Source organism: Chiloscyllium plagiosum, chromosome 29, assembly GCF_004010195.1.
Source record: "Chiloscyllium plagiosum isolate BGI_BamShark_2017 chromosome 29, ASM401019v2, whole genome shotgun sequence".
Classification (NCBI taxonomy): domain Eukaryota; kingdom Metazoa; phylum Chordata; class Chondrichthyes; order Orectolobiformes; family Hemiscylliidae; genus Chiloscyllium; species Chiloscyllium plagiosum.
This window is the reverse complement of record NC_057738.1, coordinates 9,564,305-9,588,724: the sequence shown is the minus strand read 5'-3', so window position 1 is coordinate 9,588,724 and position 24,420 is coordinate 9,564,305. Positions and strand designations below refer to the sequence as shown.

General features: G+C 41.9%; 1 protein-coding gene across 1 annotated transcript in view; it reads left to right on the top strand.

Annotated features, from left to right (window-relative positions):
- The window catches only part of nup153 (nucleoporin 153), a 75,110-nt gene that overhangs the window by 31,224 nt on the left and 19,466 nt on the right, over positions 1-24,420 (top strand). Inside the window, exons 10-18 of the mRNA XM_043718942.1 lie at positions 190-242; positions 348-465; positions 3,482-3,619; positions 4,239-4,331; positions 4,577-4,655; positions 4,742-4,870; positions 8,804-9,427; positions 17,172-17,360; positions 20,724-21,515. Coding sequence (XP_043574877.1) covers positions 190-242; positions 348-465; positions 3,482-3,619; positions 4,239-4,331; positions 4,577-4,655; positions 4,742-4,870; positions 8,804-9,427; positions 17,172-17,360; positions 20,724-21,515 — 2,215 coding nt within the window. The remainder of the gene's footprint in view (positions 1-189; positions 243-347; positions 466-3,481; positions 3,620-4,238; positions 4,332-4,576; positions 4,656-4,741; positions 4,871-8,803; positions 9,428-17,171; positions 17,361-20,723; positions 21,516-24,420) is intronic.

The window sequence follows — 24,420 nt, the reverse complement described above, 5'->3', positions numbered from 1 at the left end:
TGTAACTGACTTTGTAAGCAAATATCAACGATAACCCAATACCATATGGTTTAAAGTACACCTTTAAAAGAGTAACAGATTTTTTTTAAGTTGACCGATTTTGAATGCGACTTGACTTGAAATAAAATAAATTGAGATCTTATGCATATCAAAAACTTACTGTGAAAGTATTTTTCGTTGTATTTCTAGAGTGTGAAAGAGAAATCACCTATTCCTGAAATTAGTCTTCAAGCAACAAAAAGGTAGCGTATTCTTCATGCGGTTAGCATTGAATTACTTTCAGACAGAAGTTTTAAAATGTATCATAATTTGTTTTTCTTTAATGCACTCATTTATTTTTGTTGCAGTGATAGCTGTTCGTATCAAGTCATTAGTTCTCACGCAACCAATGGTCTTGCATCCGGAGGAGCTGGAGGAAAAATGAAGAGAGATAAAGGACATTACTCCTCGAGAGGTGCACAGGAGGTTAGATCAAATTGTCTCCTAATTTTTACAATTGCTTATCACTTGCTAGATTTACAAACACCAATGGAGATACTGTTGAGTAACTTTCTTTATAAGCTGAAAGTTCAACAGTGTATTTCTTGCATGTTTTCGTTATCAAGTATTTTATTGCATAAGCAATATCTATTTGACTTATTGCTCAGTGTGATGGATTTTGCCACTTAAAAGCTGCACTGTTCATAAACATTATTTTTGCATTCACTGTTTCTATTGCAGTTTCTTTGGCAGCAACCTTCCATCTTGTGAGACCTTGGTTTGCACTGTAGTGGCCAGCACTCTGTTAAGCATTAGTATGGCTCAGAAGCCCCAAGGCCCATTCTGTCTTAGTGTATGCTACATTTGCTGCAAAGGAATACTGCGAGCTGAGAATTTACACAATTTGCTGACCTCTACTTATCCTGAATCACCTTAGCCAATTGAGCTATCGTGATTCTACTCTCCTTTCCAATGTAGTTGGCCATTAGTGTCTTCCAGTGTCATGTTGTCATCTTAATTTCTCACTTGTAGGTATCCTTAAACAAAGATATGGCAGCCTTGGAGGCAGTTGTCAGTGCATCCTAAGGGCCTTTGTTATACAGTTATCATCCATTTGATAAATGTGGCCAGACAATCACCGGCATCTTTAGCTTAGCATTGTCTGTGTCCTGATGGAAGTTGCATGTTCCAGGACCTCTGAACTGCAGATCTTGAGCTGCCAAGAGATGTTGAAGATATGTCTGAGACAGTAAAGATGGAAACTGTTCGATCTTATCTCTTGCCTAACATAAATTTTATAGATTTTTCTGTGGAGGAGTGTGCTGAGGACCCAAGGTTGGTTTGGTTGTAGTTTGATGTTTTCAGTCAGGCTGTTATTGTTTTATACACTTATTCAGCCTGGGCAGAGCAACGGCAGCTTTTCTAATGCAAATGTCCCTTTCAGTATCAAGGGAAAGACAACTGGTGATTGTGGCACCAAGATATATAAAAATATTGTCCATTTCAGCATAACTTTATCAAAACTGATAGATTGTGGTATTGCAATTTCCTGGACAATGATATTGTAGTCTTCATGGTATTCAAGCCAAACCTTCAGAGAGTCTGACCATTTGCCACAAAAGGTGTTCGTTGGTAAGGACTCCCCAAAGCCATCTACAAGGTCAAATCCAGAGTATGATGAAGGGCTATCCACTTAGCTGGATGAGTGCAGCTCCAACAAAACTCCTAGAAGCTTGACACCATCCATGACACAAGATCCCACTTAAGTGGCAGTTGAGAGGCTCGAGAAGGGGATTTTGTGACAAATTGAGGTTTCAGTTGAATGATGTGTAGTTTACCTTTGTCACAGTCATGTCAGATATCAATTCCAACATTGAAAGACAGTTGAACACTAGCCTAAAACAGTGTGGTGCTGAAAAAGCACAGCAGATTAGGCAGCATTGAGGAGCAGGTTCGGGTATAATCCCTTAATCAGGAATGAGGCTTGTGGGCCAGCGTGCTGAGATAAATGGGAGGTGGGTGGGGCTAGGGGGAAGGTAGTTGAGACTGCAGTAGGTAGATGAAGGTGAGGGAGAAGGTGATAGGTCGGAGAGGAGGTTGGAGTGGATAGATGGGAAAAGTGATGGGCAGGTCAGGAAGGCCGTGCAAAGTTGGAGGCTTGGGACTGGGATAATGTGAGGGTAAGGGAAAGGAGGATGTTGAAATCCATACTGACCCCATGTGGTTGCAGGGTTGCAAGGTGGAAAATGAGGCGCTCTTTCTCCAGGCATCGAGTGGTAACGGTTTGGCAATGGAGGAGGCCCAGGACCTGCATGTCCTTGGCAGAGTGGGAGGTGGTGAGGTTGGTTGGTGCGGGTGTCCCAGAGATGTTCTTTCAAATGATCTGCCAGGAGGCTTTCCTCCCTGATGTAGAGGAGACCACATCAGGTGCAACAGATACAATAAATGGCATTGGTGGAGGTACGGGTAAATTTCTGTCCTATGTGGGAGGATCCTTTGGGGCCTTGAATGGAGGTGAGGGGAATGGTGTGGGTGCAGGTTTTGCACTTCCTGTGGTGGCAGCAAAAGATGCCAGGAGTGGGGTGTGGGCTGGTGGGGCATAGACCTGACAAGGGAGTCGTGGAGGGAAATATATCTCTGGTGGTGGGGTCTGTTTGTAGGTGGTGGAAGTGGCAGGGATTGGTGGGGTGGAAGGTGAGGACCAGGGGGATTCTACTCTTGTTGCATTGGGACGGGTGCATTCAAGGGTGGTGGTACAGGAAGTGGAGTTGCTGCGCTGGAGGGCATCGTCGACCACATGGGAAAAGAAATTGCGATCTTGGAATAAGGAGGCCATCTGGGATTTTCTAAGGTGGAATTGGTCATCCTGGGAACAGGTGTGGCGGAGGTATTGGGAATTAGGTATGGAATCTTTACAGGAGGTAGGGTGGGAGGAGGTGCAGTGGGAGGAGGTGGGCTTGTAGTAGGTATCTGGATTAGTCAGTAGCTGACGATGGAGAGGTCCAGGAAGGGGAGGGAGGTGTCTGAGATGGTCCGGGTGAATTTCAGCCCCCCAACCCCAGCCCCTTCCCATTTATCTCTCCAATCTCGGCCCACAAGCCTCATTCCTGAGGAAGGGCTCTTGCCTGAAACGTTGATTCTCCTGCTCCTCTGATGTTGTCTGATCTGCTGTACTTTTCCAGCATCTCACAGTTGACTCTGATCTGCAGTCGTCACTTTTTCTCCTAGCCTGAAACAGTCAAAATGATAGACTTGTAAGAAAATCATACAAATTGGCAGGCTTGCATTCTTGTAATTGAATTAGCCTGTAAATTTTAAACCTTGATTTATTCATTGTCAATTTACGAGGCACATTCAGTACATTGTACATGGCATTACAAATAAGCTTGAGTTGCATTTTTATGTGCAATTTTTGTGAGAATGATACAGTCTGTTTGTTCATTACTCATACACAAACAAACAGTATTTGACAATGAAGTTGTTAATATTGTGTTGTTTACAGGTAAAGGCCCGAGCCCCTGAATTGCCTGAAGTATCTTTACCGATTAAAAACACAACATTGCCAACCTTCAACTTTGGCTCTCCTTCCACAGCTCCTTCACCTGTAATATCTACTGTAACACAACCTTTTCCTGACAAGGTATCGTCCTTTTGCATGTTTTATTCTTGTTTTCGTATAGTATATATCCATTTCTGAAGATTGCATCCAGCTCATGCCAGTGCATCTGTGACTGTCCTGGGAATTCCTGGTAATAGCTTCGTCATGCAATTGCATAATAAAGTATACCCTTTGCAATAAAGTTATAAATGTTCATTGTAGGTTTAAACATGGGAGTATGTTCATGTCTTGAAACTTATCGAAAAGGTGTAAGTTTGTACCTTTTTGAAGTTGAGATTCAGTTTCTTTTAATAGAAAGACTTTTGGCTTTACTTACTGGTTGTATCATTTGCCACTTTCCCTCCCCCTCACACTTCTCAGGAAAGTGAACCTAAAAGTTAAGATTATTTTAACATTTTAACAGACTTCCAAGTACACCTGTTAAACCTGTGTGCAAATAAGCATGTTGTCTAAACATCCATCCTTGGGGTGGTAAGAGAAGTTTTGTGGCCTTTGACAGCAGTTTTGCAAACATAGAATCAGATCTATTGTCTGTTTGCTTCGGCCAGGGTAAGGAATAATTAAGTAATGCTAGTGGAAAATAAGCACCTCTGTAATCCATGTATGCATGTTATAATAATCCCTTTTTATTCATGTGCAGGTAGTGGTATCCAATCCAAATAACGCTGCCTTTACCTTTTCTATACCAAATATAAAAGCAACTGAGGCAAATCTGCAAACTATTTCAGTGTCTGTAAGTATATTTTAAGCCCTAATTTTTAAGTTTTCATGTTTGAAAATCTTTTCAAACCATGTAATATGCATCTTCCGAATTAATATGTTCAAGTTGAGTAGTTAATTTGAAACCATTCCATTCAATCTCCAAGCTGTTGAATGTGAAGTGGCAGCAGTAACAACCAGTATATAATCCTGCCTCCACTTGTAACAGAATTGATTCATTTTTTTTTCAAACACTTTTTTTTTTCTACCAACACACAGACTGGATTTACCTTTAGTGAACCGATTGACAAATCCGTGCCACTTGTCTTTGTATCTGCCAGACCTTCCATTAATGCAGGTATGCATACTTTTACTCTGTAAATTAAAATCAGCCAATGACTGCTTGACTCTTGACAACACCTTTTTTTTTTGCAATATTTATAGTGAAATGCACCACATCGCCTTCTGTTTCTACACCAACAAACGAGAGAAAAGGTGAAGATTGTGATGGGTTATTGAAACCTGCTAAAACTCTGAAGCAGGGCAGTGTCTTAGATGTTTTAAAAGGGCCTGGTGAGTAATTTTTACTAAGTAGATAAAAAGGAGCATGTTTCCATACTCTGCAAAGTAGTATCCATTTTATGGGGTTCACTTAGTAAAGTCAAGCTATGTATGACATTTCTATGGTCTGATGTCTGCTTTTATGGTCATCAAATTTGCAGCTCATTCATTTGTTCCTATAATTAATAATTTCATAACTTTAGATGAGAAGGATCAATGGTAAGGAAAAAATGTTGTGGAAACTTGTTTTTTTCCCAAACATTTTATTGCTTTGTTTTATTTGAAGCCAGAATTTTAAGTATGGTTGAGTACAAGTGAAAGATTTTTGCAGTAAGCAGCTTTTCCAATCAGAAGTCTTTTCTCTTTTATGAGTGCTGTTACAGGCTTACCTGTCAGCAGCAAATGTGGGAGATAACCTGTCTGTGACTGGCCAAAAATATAAAGGAGGATAGTAAAAGCTTTTTTAGGTATGTGAAAGGCAAAAAAATGGTTAAGACTAAAATTGGGCCCTTGGAACACAAACAGGGGAATATATTACAGGGAACAAAGAAATGGCAGAAGAGTTGAATTGGTACTTCAGATCTGTGTTCACTGGGGAAGACACAAGCAATTTCCCTGAGGTAACAGTGGCTGAAGAACCTGAACTGAAGGGAATTTATATTTGCCAGGAATTGGTGTTGGAGAGACTGTTAGGTCTGAAAGTTGATAAGTCCCCAGGGCCTGATGGTCTACATCCCAGGGTACTGAAGGAGGTGGCTCGAGAAATCGTGGATGCGTTGGTGATTATTTTCCAGAGCCCGATAGATTCGGGATCAGTTCCTGCGGATTGGAGGGTGGCTAATGTTGTACCACTTTTTAAGAAAGGTGGGAGAGAGAAAGCAGGAAATTATAGACCAGTTAGTCTGACCTCAGTGGTGGGAAAGATGCTGGAGACTATTATAAAGGAAGAAATTACGACACATCTTGATAGCAGTAACAGGATAGGTCAGAGTCAGCATGGATTTATGAAGGGGAAATCCTGCTTGACTAATCTGGAATTTTTTTGAGGATGTAACTCTGAAGATGGACGAGGGAGATCCAGTGGATGTAGTGTACCTGGACTTTCAGAAAGCTTTTGATAAAGTCCCACATAGGAGGTTAGTGAGCAAAGTTAGGGCGCATGGTACTGGGGGGGCAAAGTACTGACTTGGACTGAAAGTTGGTTGGCTGACAGGAAACAAAGAGTAGTGATAAACGGCTCCATTTCGGAATGGCAGGCAGTGACCAGTGGGGTACTGCAGGGATCACTGCTGGAACCGCAGCTTTTTACGATATATATTAATGATATAGAAGATGGTATTTGTAATAACATTAGCAAATTTGCTGATGATACTAAGCTGGATAGCAGGGTGAAATGTGAGGAGGATGTTAGGAGATTACAGGGTGACCTGGACAGGTTAGGTGAGTGGTCAGATGCATTGCAGATGCAGTTTACTGTGGATAAATGTATGGTTATCCACTTTGATGGCAAGAACAGGAAGGCAAATTACTACCTAAATGGAGTCAAGTTAGGTAAAGGGGCAGTACAAAGAGATCTGGGTGTTCTTGTACACCAGTCAATGAAGGTAAACATGCAGGTACAGCAGGTAGTGAAGAAGGCTAATAGCATGCTGGCCTTCATAACAAGAGGGATTGAGTATAGAAGCAAAGAGATTCTTCTGCATCTGTACAAGACTCTGGTGAGACCACACCTGGAGTATTGTGTGCAGTTCTGGTCTCCAAATTTGAGGAAAGACATTCTGGCTATTGAGGGAGTGCAGCGTAGGTTCACGAGGTCAATTCCTGGAATGGCGGGACTACCTTGCGCTGAAAGACTAGAGCGACTGGGCTTGTATACCCTTGAGTTTAGTTGAAACTTTATTGCTGGAACAGCACAGCAGATCAGGCAGCATCCAGGGAACAGGAGATTCGACGTTTCGGGCACAGGCCCTTCTTCAGGAAAGCTTCGGGCCTGTGCCGGAAACGTCGAATCTCCTGTTCCCTGGATGCTGCCTGACCTGCTGTGCTGTTCCAGCAATAAAGTTTCAACTTTGATCTCCAGCATCTGCAGACCTCACTTTACCCTTGAGTTTAGAAGACTGAGAGGGGATCTGATTGAGACATATAAGATTATTAAAGGATTGGACACTCTGGAGGCAGGAAACATGTTTCCGCTGATGGGTGAGTGCCGAACCAGAGGACACAGCTTAAAAATACAGGGTAGACCAGTTAGGACAGAGATGAGGAGAAACCTCTTCACCCAGAGAGTGGTGGCTGTGTGGAATGCTCTGTCCCAGAGGAGAGTGGAGGCCCAATCTCTGGATTCATTTAAGAAAGAGTTGGATAGAGCTCTCAAGGATAGTGGAATCAAGGGTTATGGAGATAAGGCAGGAACAGTATACTGATTGAGGATGATCAGCCATGATCATATTGAATGGTGGTGCAGGCTCGAAGGGCAGAATGGTCTACTCCTGTCTATTGGAGGAGTCATAAGAAGTCTGAGGTATGGAGCCTGCAGACTGAGGTCTGGGAAAAGAAGGCTTTTGGAGAGACTCTGACTTGGAAAGAGAGAAAGGAGTTGAGAATTGCACCACAGGGGTAAGGTGATGAGTCAAATGTCAGAGGTGAACTACAAGTCGGCCCATGAGTTTAGATTGAGGAGTGAGTGATGGGTTGTTTGATCGCTCCTGCTAATTCTCTTGCATTTCACTTTTTAAAAAGGAATTGGCTTTTTACAAAAATGCGCTTAATTCTCTCCAGGAAAGAAAATGGCTACTTTCATTTTAATGTCTGGTGGTAGGGTAATGTAGCTGGTGGAAATGTTTAGAGCACAAAGTCCAATGGATTATTTTCTTGAAGTTAAAGGAGACAGCGTGCGATGGAACAGAAGGAGGGTTGAGAGATCAAAGGAGCAGGGTTATGGGTTGGGGGGGGGGAGGCAGGCGAGGGATGAGAGTGTTGGGGGAAACGGATGCAGACAGGAGCGGGAAACCCCAACTTGATTCTGCTTCCCAATTTCTTGAGTTCCAATGAGGCCAGTTTTGTGTGTGTATAATTTAAGGCCACCCAAGGTCAGTGTGAATTAACCTAACTCCTTAGCTCAGTTTATTCGCAACCACCTTCCCTGGTAATTATAAGTTGACTCAGATTTTCTTTTTCTCTAGCTTAACCAAAGTAAATAAATTGATTTCATTTCTGTTAAATACTCATTTAAATGATCAATTTATTGCTCTAGGATTGATTTTGAAGAAATCTGTGTATTTACTGAAATTTCCCATTTTCCCCCTCCCCCTCCCCAAAGAATAAAAAACTCAATGTTTCAAAGTCACCCCAACCTCCACCCCCAATCAATGCGAACAGGTTGGCCACTCCGACTTGGAGTATAGCTCATGAGCTGTGAGATTAAACTCTATTACCACTTGGGAGCTGGGTTCTACGGTTTTCAGAAATGCATCACACCAAAGTACAATGTTGTACATTATCTTGTATTGACATATAGTGAGAAGGTTGAAGAGGCTAAAGATGGTTTCCCAAATATCGTTGTAGTTGTGAATTATTTTCTTTTGGCCACATGAGAAACATTGATTTCTATTCTTAAGGTGCAAGTGGGTTTTATATTTCATGGACATTTCTAATTGGATTATGTGTGAACTTGATTGTTTCAACTTCCCTGACCTGCTGCAGAAGCAGTGATGACTGCAGAATTCATCTCGGTTTGGGAAGCCTTGTAATAATTTGGCAATATTTCATTGCTTAATCAAGCCTATCTGGGCAGCTGTTGAAGTGTCTGAGTCTTAACAGAGCTTCAGTGTATTAGCCAGGATTGAGACAGTATTGTCTGTTCCTGTTACATGAACACTAGTCAGAATATTGAGAGTGTGTGCATAAACTACTTAAATTTGTCTTTTTGTTTTAACCTGTCCCAAGAGTTCACTTCGTCGTCTTCATCCACACAATGTATAACCAAGTCCTTGGACAGTACACCAGCTACTGTGAAACCTTTGCCATCAACTACTGGAAGAAATAGTTCCTTCACAGAGAGCTCAAACACCTTAGGATTTGGAGATAAGTTCAAACCTGCTGAAGGTTCCTGGAAGTGTGGCTCCTGCCTTTTACAAAACAAAATCACAGACAGTAAATGTGTTGCTTGTCAGACTGCTAAATCTGTACGTCCCACACAGACTGATGAGTCAGCCAACAAAGACAAACCTGCATTTAAAGAGACTCCAATGAGTTTTGGAGACAAATTCAAACCTGCATTGGGTACATGGAGCTGTGATACCTGCTTGGTTCAAAACAAATCAGAAGCTGTAAAGTGTGTAGCTTGTGATTCACCAAAAGCTGGAACTGGAGTAAAATCTGCACTGACTTTGCCTGCAGTGAGTGAAAGTACAAGGAACAGAGAGTTGAACCCTTCAAGCAGTACCTCTGTCAGTTTGGGATTGGCAGATCAGTTTAAGAAACCTGAAGGTTCTTGGAAGTGTACTGTATGCCTCTTACAAAATAAGGCTGAAGACAGCAAGTGTGTGGCTTGTCAGTCTGCTAAGCCAGGTAAGTGTCTTTTCTTCCACAATATGGTCGGTGCTGCCAAGCCATTGTTTATTTGCTATAATATGCCATAATTAATGTGTTTTGCTGCATTTGGAGGTAGGTCTTGTCTTTGGAATCCTCTTGTCTGGGGTGTTGATTATGGAATTTCATGATTTTGCATAGTTATCAATGAATGGCATTATGCATTCTGATTAAGTGATGTATGAATTGCACCTATTCAATTAAGTGATGAATATCCCAGTGCACTCCTGACTTGATCATATGTCAGGGGAAAAGTGTTTAATTGAGGAAATGTGCTACTTTGTTGTAAAGCAGCTTATGTAACTGTGCAGTTGATGTCATGATGCGTTTCTGCTTTTGGTTATAGTGAACCCCTGCCCAGATATTGATGCTGGCAGACTCTGCTTTGTTGATTGGGAAGTACTTCCACCTTCTATTAGAAATAAAAATAGAGATTGCTGGTAAAACTCAGCAGGTATATCAGCATCTGTGGAGAGAAATCAGAGTTAACATTTCTGGTCCAGTGACCCTTCCTCAGAACCTTTTCTTGGAGTTGGTTATTGCCGAGTGTGAATTTGACCAACTACTCTTGAACCTTTATCTGGATGTTGTTCATGTCCTGCTATTTGAAGAGATGTGGCCACAATAAAATAGTCAATGAACAAACTCATTCCTGACTTTATGGTGGAGAGACATAGAGACATAGAGCCATAGAGATACACAGCATGGAACAGACCCTTCAGTCCAACCTGTCCATGCCGACCAGGTATCCCAACCTAATCTAATCCCACCTGCCAGCACCTGGCCCACATCCCTCCAAACCCTTCCTACTCAAGACACGTTTGGAATATGCGGCAGGATCCTGAAACTGGAATAATTCGTCTCAAAACTCAACTACATTTCCTTTGCAATAAAAACAAAACAATTAGAAATACTTGGCCAAACAACACCTGGAGAGAGAGAAAGAAACAGAATTAAAAGCCTTTGAACAGAACTAGTGAAAGCTTAAAATGTAATAAGTTTTAAACCACTGAAGGTTGCATGGCGAGGTTAGGGAAAAGACGAAAGTGAAGATCTTTGATAGCATGGAAGAAAAAAGATTTAAACCTCAAAAGGATTGGTGGTGCAGAATTAGTCTGTTAGGAAAATTCTACAATGAACAAACCTTTTAGACAATAGCTGCAGGAGTAGGCCATTCTGCCCTTCGAGCCTGCACCACCATTCATTATGATCTTGGCTGATCAGCCTCAATCAGTATCCTGTTCCTGCCTTATTTCCATAACCCTTGATTCCACTATCCTTGAGAGCTCTGTCCAACTCTTTCTTAAATGAATCCAGAGACTGGGCCTCCACTGCCTTCTGGGGCAGAGCATTCCACACAGCCACCACTCTCTGGGTGAAGAAGTTTCTTCTCATCTCTGTCCTAAATGGCCTACCCCGTATTTTTAAGCTGTGTCCTCTGGTTTGGGACTCACCCATCAGCGGAAACATGTTTCCTGCCTCCAGAGTGTCTAATCCTTTAATAATCTTAAACTTCTCAATCAGATCTCCTCTCAGTCTTCTAAACTCAAGGGTATACAAGCCGAGTCGCTCCAGTCTTTCAGTGTAAGGTAATCCCGCCATTCCAGGAATTGATCTCGTGAACCTACGCTGCACTCCCTCAATAGCCAGAATGTCTTTCCTCAAATTTGGAGACCAGAACTGCACACAATACTCCAGGTGCGGTCTCACCAGGGCCCTGTACAGCTGCAGAAGAACCTCTTTGCTTCGATACTCAATCCCTCTTGTTATGAAGGCCAGCATGCTATTAGCCTTCTTCACTACCTGCTGTACCTGCATGCTTGCTTTCATTGACTGGTGTACAAGAACACCCAGATCTCTTTGTACTGTCCCTTTACCTAACTTGACTCCATTTAGGTAGTAATCTGCTTTCCTGTTCTTGCCACCAAAGTGGATACCCATACATTTCTCCAAATTAAACTGCATCTAACATGCATCTGACCACTCACCGAACCTGTCCAGGTCACCCTGTAATCTCCAACATCCTCCTCACATTTCACCCTGCCACCCAGCTTAGTATCATCAGCAAATTTGCTACTGTTACTATTAATCCTATCTTCTATATCATTAATATATATTGTAAAAAGCTGCAGTCCCAGCACTGATCCCTGCGGTACCCTACTGGTCACCGCCTGCCATTCCAAAAGGAAGCTGTTTATCACTATTCTTTGTTTCCTGTCAGCCAACCAACTTTCAATCCAAGTCAGTACTTTGCCCCCCCCAGTACCATGCGCCCTAACTTTGCTCACTAATCTCCTATGTGGGACTTTATCAAAGGCTTTCTGTAAGTCCAGATACACTACATCCACTGGATCTCCCTCGTCCATCTTCAGAGATACATCCTCAGAAAATTCCAGAAGATTAGTCAAGCATGGTTTCCCCTTCATAAATCCATGCTGACTCTGACCTATCCTGTTACTACTATCCAGATGTGTCGTAATTTCATCCTTTATAATAGACTCCAGCATCTTTCCCACCACTGAGGTCAGACTAACTGGTCTATAATTTCCTGCTTTCTCTCTCGCTCCTTTCTTAAAAAGTGGTATAACATTAGCCACCCCCCAATCTGCAGGAACTGATCCTGAATCTATCGAACTCTAGAAAATAATCACCAATGCATCCACGATTTCTTGAGCCACCTCCTTCAGTACCCTGGGATGTAGACCATCAGGCCCTGGGGACTTATCAGCCTTCAGACCTAACAGTCTTTCCAACGCCAATTCCTGACAAATATAAATTCCCTTCAGTTCAGGTCCTTCAGCCACTGTTACCTCAGGGACATTGCTTGTGTCTTCCCCAGTGAACACAGATCTGAAGTACCAATTCAATTTAGCTGCCATTTCTTTGTTCCCGGTAATATATTCCCCTGTTTCTGTCTTCAAGGGCCCAATTTTAGTCTTAACCATTTTTTTGCCTTTCACATACCTAAAAAAGCTTTTACTATCCTCCTTTATATTTTTGGCCAGTTTACCTTCGTTACCTCATATTTTCTCTGCATATTTCCTTCTTGGTAATCCTCTGTTGTTCTTTAAAAGCTTCCCAGCCCTCCGTTTTCCCATTCATCTTTGCTATGTTATACTTTTTCTCTTTTGACTTTATATGTTTGTTAACTTCCCTCGTCAGCCACAGCCACCCCTGCCTCTTCATAGGATCTTTCTTCCTTTTGGGAATGAACTGATATCCTTTTGATATCCTTGATCTCATTGATGGCATTCACTGATTGATATGGAGAGTGGTTACATTTGTGCAGTACCAATTCATGAATCCACAAATGGATTGCAGCTCTGATTTAAAATCAGGAGATAAGCAATTCCAGCAGAAGCAACTGCATATTCTCTGACTGGTTAATGCTAGTGTCGGCTACTGATTAGAAATAAGTTGAGTGTTATATTTATAGTTAATTAGTCTTTACCCATCACTCCTTTGGTTTTGCACATTGGTCGTCAAGACTAAATGTCGTCCTTTGTGTAAGATGGAATTTAAGCTGGAGAATAATTGGATGTGCAGAAATAAATCAGTACACCTGAAATATTAACACCTTTCTTAAGATAGCAAGTGTGTTTGTTAACTGGGCTCCAAGCTTCTTGTTACCTGCCATTTTAATTCTCTGCCTTCTGCCAATTCTAACATTCCTGTGCATAACCTGCTGCAAGGTTTCAACGAAACTCTAGGCAGGCTTGAGAAACCCTGGACTGAATATTGATTTCAACAACTTCAAAAGAAGATGGAAGCAATATTGTTTTGGGGTTATTTTCCCTCAGCCTATTTCTTTATCCCTTCACTTTTCGTTCTGATGGCTGCTATAACATGTATTGAAGCACAATCTGTCTTTCTTTACATCACCCATCACCATACTCTTTGACATGAAATGTTTGGGTTGATTTCTCATGTCCGCCCTATCACAGATTTGCCCTTTTGTTCTTGCATGGTTCTGAAGAAGGATCACTGGACTTGAAACATTAACTCTGTTCTCTTCACAGATGCTGCAAAACCTGATGAGTTTCTCCAGCAATTTCTATTTTTGTTTGCTTCAGATTTCCAGCATAGAAAGCTCTTTGTTTTGTTTTAGTGTTGTTTAGTTTTCTTTTGAATATTCTGTCTTGCAAGGTTGACCTTTTGTATCCAAAACGGATTGCAGAGTGTTTACATAGGTTAAAAATAACAAGCAGTTTTTAAAATTAACTTCTGTTCAGCTGATTTACACGAAACAGACCCTTCAGTCCAACTCATCCATGCCACCAGGTATCCTGAATGAACTAGTCCGATATTTGCCCGAGTTTGGTCTGTATTCCTCTCAAACTTTCCTATCCATTTGCCTGTCCGAATGTCTTTTAAATGTTGTAATTGTACCACCTCTACCACTTCTTCTGGCAGTTCATTCCATATACACCACTCTGTGTGGGGAAAAGAATGCTCCTCATGTCCCTTTTAAATCTTTCCCCTCTCACCTTAAACCTATGCCCTTTTGTTTTGAACTCTCATACCTGGGGAAAAAGATCTTGACTATTCACCTTATTTATGCCCTTCTGGTTTTATAAACTGCAATAAGGTCACCCCATCAGGCTCCTAAACTCCAGGGAAAAGTCCCAGCCTATCCAGCTTCTCTATAATTCAAACCTGGCAATGTCCTTGTAATTTTTTTTCTTCATCCTTTCTGGTTCAGCAACATCATTCGTATAGCTAGGCAACCTGAATTGTATGTAATATTCTAAAAATGTCCTTACCAAATCTTATACGGCTGTAACATGACGTCCCAACTCCTGAACTCATCAATAATACAAAAATTGCTGGAAATACTCCGGTATGGCAGCATCTTTGGAGAGAAATCAGAGTTAATGGTTTGGGTCCAGTGACCCATTTTGAAGGAGGGTCACTGGACCCAAAACGTTAACTCTGATTTCTCACCTCAGGTGCTGCCAGACCAGCTGAGTTTTTCCTGGTAGTTTTTGTTTCTGATTTCCAGCATCCTCAGTTTAGATTTTTTAAAACTTTCCTGTACTCAATACTGTGATTGATTGAAGGTAAGCATACCAGACTTTCTTTGCCACTCTCTCTAACTGCAGCGCCATTTTCAAGGGGCAGTGTACCTCCACCGCTATGTCTTTCTGGTGGACAACACTCCCCAGGGCCCTAGCATTAACTCTAAGTCCTGAAATAGTTTGTCGTACCAATGCAATACCTTGCATTTTCTCAATTAAATTCCATCTGCTATTCCTTGGTTCATTGGCGTAGCTAATCAAAATTTCATAGTCTTAGATAACTTTCTGCACTGTCCAGTCTACATCCAATTTGATGTCATCCACAAGCTTACTAACCATGCCTCCTATATTTTCATCCAAATTCTTTCCATACATGCAGAACAACAGTGGACCCAGTGCTGAGCCCTACGACACTGCTGTTAAAAAGCCTCCTGTCCAAATAACAGCCCTTTACCACTACTCCGACCATCAAGCCAATTTTGTATCCAATTGGCAAGTTCTTCCTGCATTCCAGTGATCTAACCTTACTATTCAGTTGACCATGCAGAACCTTGTTGAAGATTTTTCTAAAGCCCATGTAGACAGCAGCAATTGCATGTAAATCCTGTCTCTTAGAATCCCCTCCACCAATTTAGCCACCATTGACATTAGACTCATCGGTCTGTAATTCTCTGGCTTTTTCTTGCCACCCTTCTTAAGCAATGGCACAATATTAACCACCCTTCCACTCAAATCTGTTGATGATGCAAATATCATAGAGGCTTCTGCAATCTTGTGTTTGTGTGTTGGGTCGACTTGTTGCCATTCAACCACTTGGGCTTTTTTTTGATGGCGAAAATACTCACGGTTCTGGTAGTATCTATGGAAAGGAATAGAGTGTTAACATCTCAGGTTGATCCTTTTTTCTCTCCACAGATTCTGACTGACCTGCTGAGTATTTGCAGCATTATCTATTGGTTTTAAATTTAAGGAAGCATGTAGCAGTGGATTTGCTTGGTGGAGTTAATGAAATAGAGGGCCAGGATTACCAACATTATCCATGGATTGTTGAACAGTTCTTTTTTTTTGGTATATCTGATTGAAACAAGTAATGGCATCATTATCCCTCTCTTTGCTCTGGCACTGCACTCCATGAGTTGGACAACTCTTGACCGTTGTTTCGTTTTCAAAACTTTAGTGAATACTAATTATGGTTCAGCCATTTCAAGAAGTATGCATATTGGCACAACACTAGAATATCTGGTGAGACAGTTTTTGGTAATCAAGATTGTTGACATGTTTCATGATTATTTAAAAAGAAGCATCAAAGAATGGGACTATATGGCAAAGTAAATATTTAATTTGATGAAAATGTCTTTTTTAACATTTGACCAACAAATATACATTTCACAGGAGGAGAAGACTGTGCCTGGATTCAATGTTGCCAAAAAAGATCACCTAGTTTTTCATGTTGGGAATTTTGCAGGAGTTTATAAATTTAAGGCCTTAATGGTGTACCTGTCTGAGACACCACAGCAGTCAGTACAGTCTTTCGTGAACTTTGATTCTTGAACTGCATTAAGTCCTTGTTATAAGATTTGAGCATTTCCACAATGTCAGCCTCATCCACTTCTTCAAAGCTGATAGTCTCTGCAAGGTCGTAATTTCACGTTGAACCCTGGGGACGATGTCATGAAATTCTGCTGGTGCACTGAGATATTTGGGCCATGATCTCCTCCACACTGTTTAATGTGCCTTCATCTTATGAAGCAATGAATTTGCCAATGCCCTTGATATTGTAACCATCCCAAATTGCCTGCCTGATGGCACTAATGAATCGGAAGAAGGTACATCGGAGATAGCAGGCCATAAATATTGCTGTTGATCTCTGATCCGTGTTGGATCAGTGAAGTCATTTGAAATATCAGCTGAAACACCTTTGTAAGTAAATAGGATTAATGTAGTTTGGTCATTGTTGGTGGGCTGAAGGGCCTGTTTCTATACTATATGACTATATTGATTCCTTAAACTGACTACTTCAAGATCTGTGCAGTACTTTCTGCTGCAGAAAACTATGTGCATCACCATCACTGCAGAAGAACCAACTCTAATCTTCAAAGTGAATTTAAATTCACGTAGAGTCACACCACCTGCAATCCTCAATGTTCCCTTGAACTGAACTTGCAAGGCCCAATGCATGCAAACTTAGAAGTACTTTAAACTGGTGATTGTGATTTTTAAAGGTGAAAGGGGACTTAAATAGCTTTAAAATGAAAGAAAACCAAGCAGGGTGACTTTAAATACATGTCTGGGATTTTGCTGAGATGCTAGCAATGAAACAAAGAAATGTAAGCTACAATAAAAACTGTTAATTCCTTCTTGGCATTCTTTCTCTGAATGTGAATAATGCTCACACTTAGACCAATTGAGTCTTGTTAGACTGACTCTGCTCTGAAATAATATTAATGTTGGGCAGGGATCACTCTCCGACACACCTACAGTCTTTTCCCTAAAAGATGCTGGTTTTTATTTTGAAAAATCTGACCTTTAGGATCATTTCCAATGATACTACATATTTGTTTTGCACTGAATTAAAAGCATTAACTGCAAACATTACAGTGTACATAAATGCTAACTTAGAGGTCTCCTACACTTGTACACCACAATTAATTTTTGGTATTGATGTATGCAAGTTATGTTTCTCATTTTATGAATTTTGCTCTTAGGTGTTGTACCTGTTGTTGCCAACAATCCTGTTTCAGCACCGACAGATGGAATTCGGGGGTTTGGTGACAAATTCAAGAAGCCTGCAGGATCCTGGCGTTGTGAAGCCTGTTTCATTCAGAATTCAGCGAATGTAACAAAATGTATTGCTTGTACAACTGAGAAAACAGGCAGCAAGACTGACCCGAAAGGTATAAAATAATTAGTAAACTGAACCAGGGATGCTATCTGATATGTATGTGTCTGGAAGATGTCTAAAAGTTTACAGGTCGTGTCATTGTGGGTGCTGTTAGATAACAGTGTATTTTCTAAAGAGAATTGCATGGAACGGACAGTAGGAACTATTCAACCCACTCAACCCATTTTAGAAATTTTACTGCACACAAGTGTATTCCTAACTATCTATGTAATCCTGCATTCCTTTGTCTCATTTCTACATTTGCATTCCAGGAAGAAGTGACACTTGTAGGTATAGCTGTGCCTCATTTAGTTGAGTTGATGGATAATAGAAGCTTTATTGTAGGATTTTCAACATATTCTTGTATGTGCGATAATGCTAATGGATATTGTGCACTCTGGTTTATTGTACTAGTTGTAAAACTGAATAAGTTTAATCAATTGTTAAATATTGTACTTAGAATAAAAATGAATGTGCATTTTAATTTCTTACGAGATAAAGTAGAGGATTAAGTTAGCATTTTGTTGATATAGGCGTGGCTCCAGGGTGCACTGGGCCCTTCAAGGACTTGAATTTTTAAAAATTGCTTATGGATTGCGAGTGCTGTCCACCAGGTCAATTATTATTATTATCCATTGTTGCTTTCTTTTCTAGGCCCTAATACACTAATGAGAGTTCGCAGTAATCTGAAACTGCCCATTGGGCATCAGTTGTTATAATCCAATCTGAGTGGTGACCTTATAGAGGTTTGCAAAGTTATGAGGGGCATGGATAGGATAAATAGACAAAGTCTTTTCCCTGGGATTGGGGAGTCCAGAACTAGAGGGCATAGGTTTAGGGTGAGAGGGGAAAGATATAAAAAAGACCTAAGGGGCAACGTTTTTCACGCAGAGGGTGGTACGTGTATGGAATGAGCTGCCGGAGGATGTGGTGGAGGCTGGTACAATTGCAACATTCAAGAGGCATTTGGATGGGTATATGAATAGGAAGGGTTTGGAGGGATATGGGCCGGGTGCTGGCAGGTGGGACTAGATTGGGTTGGGATATCTGGTCGGCGTGGACAGATTAAACCGAAGGGTCTGTTTCCATGCTGTACATCTCTATGACTCTATGACAAAAGGGTAACAAGGGAGACAATAGGGCCCCTCAAAGATCAGCGAGGTGGCCTTTGTGTGGAGCCACTGGAGATAGGAGAGACTCTAAATGAATATTTTGCATCAGTATTTAGTGTGGAAAAGGACATGGAAGATATTGAATGCCGGGAAATAGATGGTAACATCTTGAAAAATGTCCATATTACAGAGGAGGAAGTGCTGGATGTCTTGAAACGCATAAAAGTGGATAAATCCCCAGGACCTGATCAGGTGTACCCTAGAAATCTATGGGAAGCTCAGGAAGTGATTGCGGGACCTCTTACTGAGATATTTTTATCATCGATAGTCACAGATGAAGTGCTGGAAGACTGGAGGTTGGCTAATGTGGTGCCACTATTTAAGAAAGGTGGTAAGGACAAGCCAAGGAACTATAGACCAGTGAGCCTGACATCGGTGGTGGGCAAGATGTTGGAGGGAATTCTGAGGGACAGGATGTACATGTATTTGGAAAGGCAAGGACTGATTAGGGATAGTCAACATGGCTTTGTGCGTGGGAAATCATGTCTCACAAACTTGATTGAGGTTTTTGAAGAAGTAACAAAGAGGATTGATGAGGGCATAGCGGTATATGGACTTCAGTAAGGCATTTGGCAAGGTTCTCCATGGGAGACTGGTGAGCAAAGTTAGATCTCATGGAGTACAGGGAGAACTCGCCATTTGGATACAAAACTGGCTCAAAGGTAGAAGACAGAGGGTGGTGGTGGAGATTTGTTTTTCAGACTGAAAGCCTGTGACCAGTGGAGTGCCACAAGGATCTGTGCTGGGTCCACTACTTTTCATTATTTATATAAATGATTTAGATGTGAGCATAAGAGGTATAGTTAGTAAGTTTGTAGATTACCCCAAAATTGGAGATGTAGTGGACAGCGAAGAAGGTGACCTCAGATTACAACAGCCTCTTGATCAGATGGGCCAATGGGCTGAAAAGTGGCAGATGAAGTTTAATTTAGATAAATGTGAGGTGCTGCATTTTGGGAAAGCAAATCTTAGCAGGACTTATACACTTAATGGCAAGGTCCTAGTGAGTGTAGTTGAGCAAAGAGACCTTGGAGTGCAGGTTCATAGCTCCTTGAAAGTGGAATCTCAGGTAGATAGGATTGTGAAGAAGGCGTTTGGTATGCTTTCCTTTATTGGTCAGAGTATGGAGTACAGGAGTTGGGAGGTCATGTTGCGGCTGTACAGGACATTGGTTAGGCCACTGTTGGAATATTGCATGCAATTCTGGTCTCCTTCCTGTCAGAAAGATGTTGTGAAACTTGGAAGGGTTCAGAAAAGATTTACAAGGATGTTGCCAGGGTTGGAGGATTTGAGCTATAGGGAGAGGTTGAATAGGCTGGGGCTGTTTTTCCTGGAGCGTCGGAGGCTGAGGAGTGACCTTAGAGGTTTATAAAATTATGAGGGGCATGGATAGGATAAATAGACTAGGTCTTTTCCCTGGGGTGGGGGAATCCAGAACTAGAGGGCATAGGTTTAGAGTGAGGGGGCAAAATATAAAAGAGACCTAAGAGGCAACGTTTTCACTCAGAAGGTGGTGCGTGTATGGAATGAGCTGCTAGAGGAAGGCATTTGGATGGGTATGAGTAGGAAGGGTTTGGAGGGATATGGGCCGAATGCTGGCAGGTAGGACTAGATTGGGTTGGGATATCTGGTTGGCATGGATGAGTTGGACCGAAGGGTCTATTTCCATGCTGTACATCTCTATGACTTTATGACCTTTTTTATGTCAATTTTGGTGTCCCTACAGCACCTAAGCTGTAGCAGTTCAAAAAGGATGCTCGCCACTTTGAGGGTAATTAGGGATGCATAATAAATACTGACCCAGCCAGTGACACTCCTATCCCCTGAATGAATTATTAAAATTCTGAAATGTATAAATTACATACCTCAAGCCTGTGTATATTTTCAGATGATTACTGACTAGTTTTTTTTCTGCCATGTCCAGTTTATTATTGTAATACAAAAAGACTCATTTTACTGTAATGGAGGAATGCTGCTATAAATCAGTTTAGATTACACTTAGCTGACTAGTATCTGCATAATGTTTACTCAAAACAAAAGGGCACTGATTTAGTGTATATTATGATCCTTTTTTTATAATAAATATTTAGAAGTTAGTGACTTCATTTCTCTTAGTATAGAACTTGTGTATCTTCTACTGAAAGGTCATTACATTATCAGACAATGTGAATTTAATTTAATTATCATGTTCTTTTTTTCTTAAGGCCTCAGCGCATCTGCATTATCGACTGTTGCTTCACCATTCAGCATTGGAATCCAGCCTTCAACAGCAGACTCTTTGCAAAGTAAAGATGGCGCTGCTGGTTTTAAGTTTGGGAATCAGGGTAGTTTTAAATTTGGCACGTCAGATTCTGCTTCCTCAACTAATGCCTTTGAAGGACATAAATTTGAGGTTACAGGGGGTTTCAAATTTGGAGTTACTTCGACAGAAAAAAATTCAGAGGAAAACAAAAAGGATAACTCTAAAGCCCCTAGTGGTGGATTTAAATTTGAGGTAGCTGCCTTTGGTAACAATTCAACTTCAATTAAGTTCGGTGTGTCAGATACAAGTCAACAAAGTAAGAAAAGTGACATGGCGCTTGGAGGTTTTAAATTTGGCACAGAGGAGAAGAAAGAAACCTCGGTATTGCAGTTACAGCTGGACAAAACAGAAGAAAGAAAAGATGGTGCAACTGTGAGTGCCGTTCTGCCTGAAAAAGCAGTGGATCAGGAGTCTGTGGCAGCGAAAACGTTTGTATTTGGAAAACCAGATGAGAAACAGAACTCTTTGAGCTCTACACCAATCGCATTTGATAAAAGGAAAGATGTTGAATCGCAACCACAGTCTGAACTTAAAAAGTCAGAGCAAACCAAAGAATCAGCATCTTTGTCTGACACTTCAAAAGCAGAATCTAAGACCGGGTTTACTTTCAACTTGGTTAAACCTGTTGAGAAACCAGAGGCAACTGAAACTGCACAGCAAGGATTTGTGTTTGGGGCTACTGTAAATGCTTCAGGTAAGGAATATAAAGAAGAAAAGGAAGGTTTGCATTTGTAAACCTCTCCTAAAGTGCTTTTTGCATTGTGAGATATATTTGAAATGTATGTGTTAAAAATTGGGGAATATGGAAGCTATCAGGAACGTACTGCAAGAAGTGACAATGACCAATTAATCTTTGATTAGTTGGATAAATATTGAATAGGCCAAGGAGCAGAGCTTCTCTACTCCTGGAAATGGTGCTGTGGAATCTATAATGCCCACCTGAGCATTGGTTAAGTGTCTGTTTTGCAAGCAACACATCCCATGTTACAGCATTCCCTTAGTATTAGTGTGCTGTAGTCTCAGCATAGGATAAGTGCTCAAGACTCTGAAGTGGATCATAAACCCACTATCTTCTGAATTGAACAGGAGTGCTACCATTGAACTAGCATGCATTTTTTTTATTGTGCCTTCAGTAGAGGTGCAAATCATTGTTATTACCTTCATCATGATTTCAGAAACAGAAAACAGGAACACAGGTGCGCTCCCTTTGGCCTTTGGAACCTGCTGTGCCATTCAGTGAGATTATGGCTGATAATCCAACTCAGTACCCTGTTCCAACTTTTGTCCCATGCTGATGATGCTTTTAACCTCCAGAGCTTTGAGGCGGCATGGTGGCTCAGTGGTTAGCACTGCTGTCTCACAGTGCCAGCAATCCGGGTTCAATTCCAGCCTCTGGTGACTGTGCAAACGCCACACAGCCATTCTCCCTGGGTCTGTGTGGGTTTTCACTGGGTGCTCCAGTTTCCTGCCACAGTCCAGAGATGTGCACATTAGGTGGATTAGCCATGCTAAATTGCCCATAGTGTTCAGGAACATGTGGGTTATGCTTGGGCACTGATAGGTTATTGGGATAGGGTAGAGATGCTCTTTGGAGAGTTGGTGTGGACTTCTTAGACCGAGTGGCCTGTTTCCACATTCTAGGGATTCTATGATGAAACCAGCCCTATCTTCTTGAAAACATTCAATGTTTTGGCCTCGACTGCTTTCTGGGGCAGAAAATTCCAAAGTATTGCCACTCTTCCAATGAAATTTCTGCTCATCTCAGTCCTAAATGGCATATCCCATATCCTTAACACTGCGGCCCTTGGCTCTCGACTCCCTGGTCATTGGGGACATCTATCCTGCATTTACCATGTCTAAAACTATTAGGATTTTATAGATTCCAATGAAATTTCCCCCTCGTTCTGTGGACCTCCAGTGAATATACTCCTACTGGATCCAATCTCCCTTCAGACAAGACCTGCAATCCCAGGAGCCAGTCTGGTAAACCTTCCTTGAACTTCCTCCAAACGCAACATCCTTCCTCAGGCAAGGACTGTCAACTGTTGTACTCGGTACCCATCCGATGAAGGGGGGCATGCCGTATGCTTTTTGACCACTCTATCGACCTGCTTTGCCACTTTCAGGGAACAATGGACCTTAACACCCAGATTTCTCTGTACATCAATTTTCCCCAGGGCTTTCCCATTTACCGTATACAGAGGAACCTCGATTATCCAAACGAGATGGGTGGGCAGTATTTTGCTCGGATAATTGATAAATTCAGTTAACTGATTCAATGTCTTTCCTCTGGGGCTCGGAGTCTGCTCCCTGTAAAGTCAGGAGATAAGGCAGCATCATCACCCCAACCCGGTCTAACACCGCACCCGCCCCTAACCCTGTCCAACACCGACACCATCTGCCCCAATCCCGTCCAGCACTGCCCACCACCCCCCCCCCCCTTAACCCCCAATCCCGGCGGCTGGACTGGGCACCAACAGTAAGACTACCACTGCCTTTGGATAAGTCTCCAAATAGTGCACACACGCATACACACCCCACACACAACTTTTTGACAAGTTCCACCTCTGCCCTGTACAGGACAATGTTAGAGAGAATATCTGGTGAAGGGGGGGTTTAGGGTTCACTCCTGTGTTGAACTCCAGTGAATGTGTGTGGAGAGAGAGGGAGGGTAGGAGATCAGTCATTTGGAGACCGTGCCCGGGCTCCCATCAGTGTCCAGATTTGTTCTCGGCAGCATTTCAGTGAGCCAAAATAGTTTTTAATCATTGTAAACAAAAGACGCGATCAGGGCTGAAACAGCGATCAGGGCTGTTTGATGTAATGTTTCTATCGGGACATCGAGATCTCCTTCGGATAATCCGATATTTGGATAACCTAGATATCCCTAAACACGACTTGCAATTTAGCATGGCCAATTCACCTAACCAGCACATCCTTGGATGTGAGAGGAAACCTCCCGCCCCGCCACAGATATGGAAAGAATGTGCAAACTCGGTGGAGCATTGGAGGCTGAGGGGTGACCTTATAGAGGATTACAAAATCATGAGGGGCATGGAGAGGGTAAATAGGCAAGATCTTTTCCCTGGATGGGGGAGTCCAGAACTAGAGGTCATGCGTTTAAGGTGAGGGGGGAAAAGGTTTAAAAGGGGCAACTTTTTCATGCAAAGGGTGATGCGTGTATGGAATGAACTGCCGAAGGAAGTGTAGATGCTGGTACAGTTACAGCATTTAAAAGGTACCTGGATGGGTATATGAATAGAATGGGTTTAGAGTTTATGGCTGGGTGCTGACAAATGGGACTGCATTAGCTTGGGATATCTGGTTGGCATGAACGAATTGGTCTGAAGGGTCTGTTTCCATGCTGTACATCTCCTATAATTCCATAAGGAGAACAAAACTGCACACAAAATTCCAGGTGTTGTCTCACCAAGGCCGCATTCAATTGCAATAAGACTCCTCTTGTAGTCACATCCTCTTGCTGTGAAGTTCAACACAACATTTACTATCTTCACTGTCTGCATCTTTTCTTTAATTACTCCTGGGATGTGGCCATTGTTGGCTGGCCAGCATTTATTACCCAACTCCAGTTGACAAGT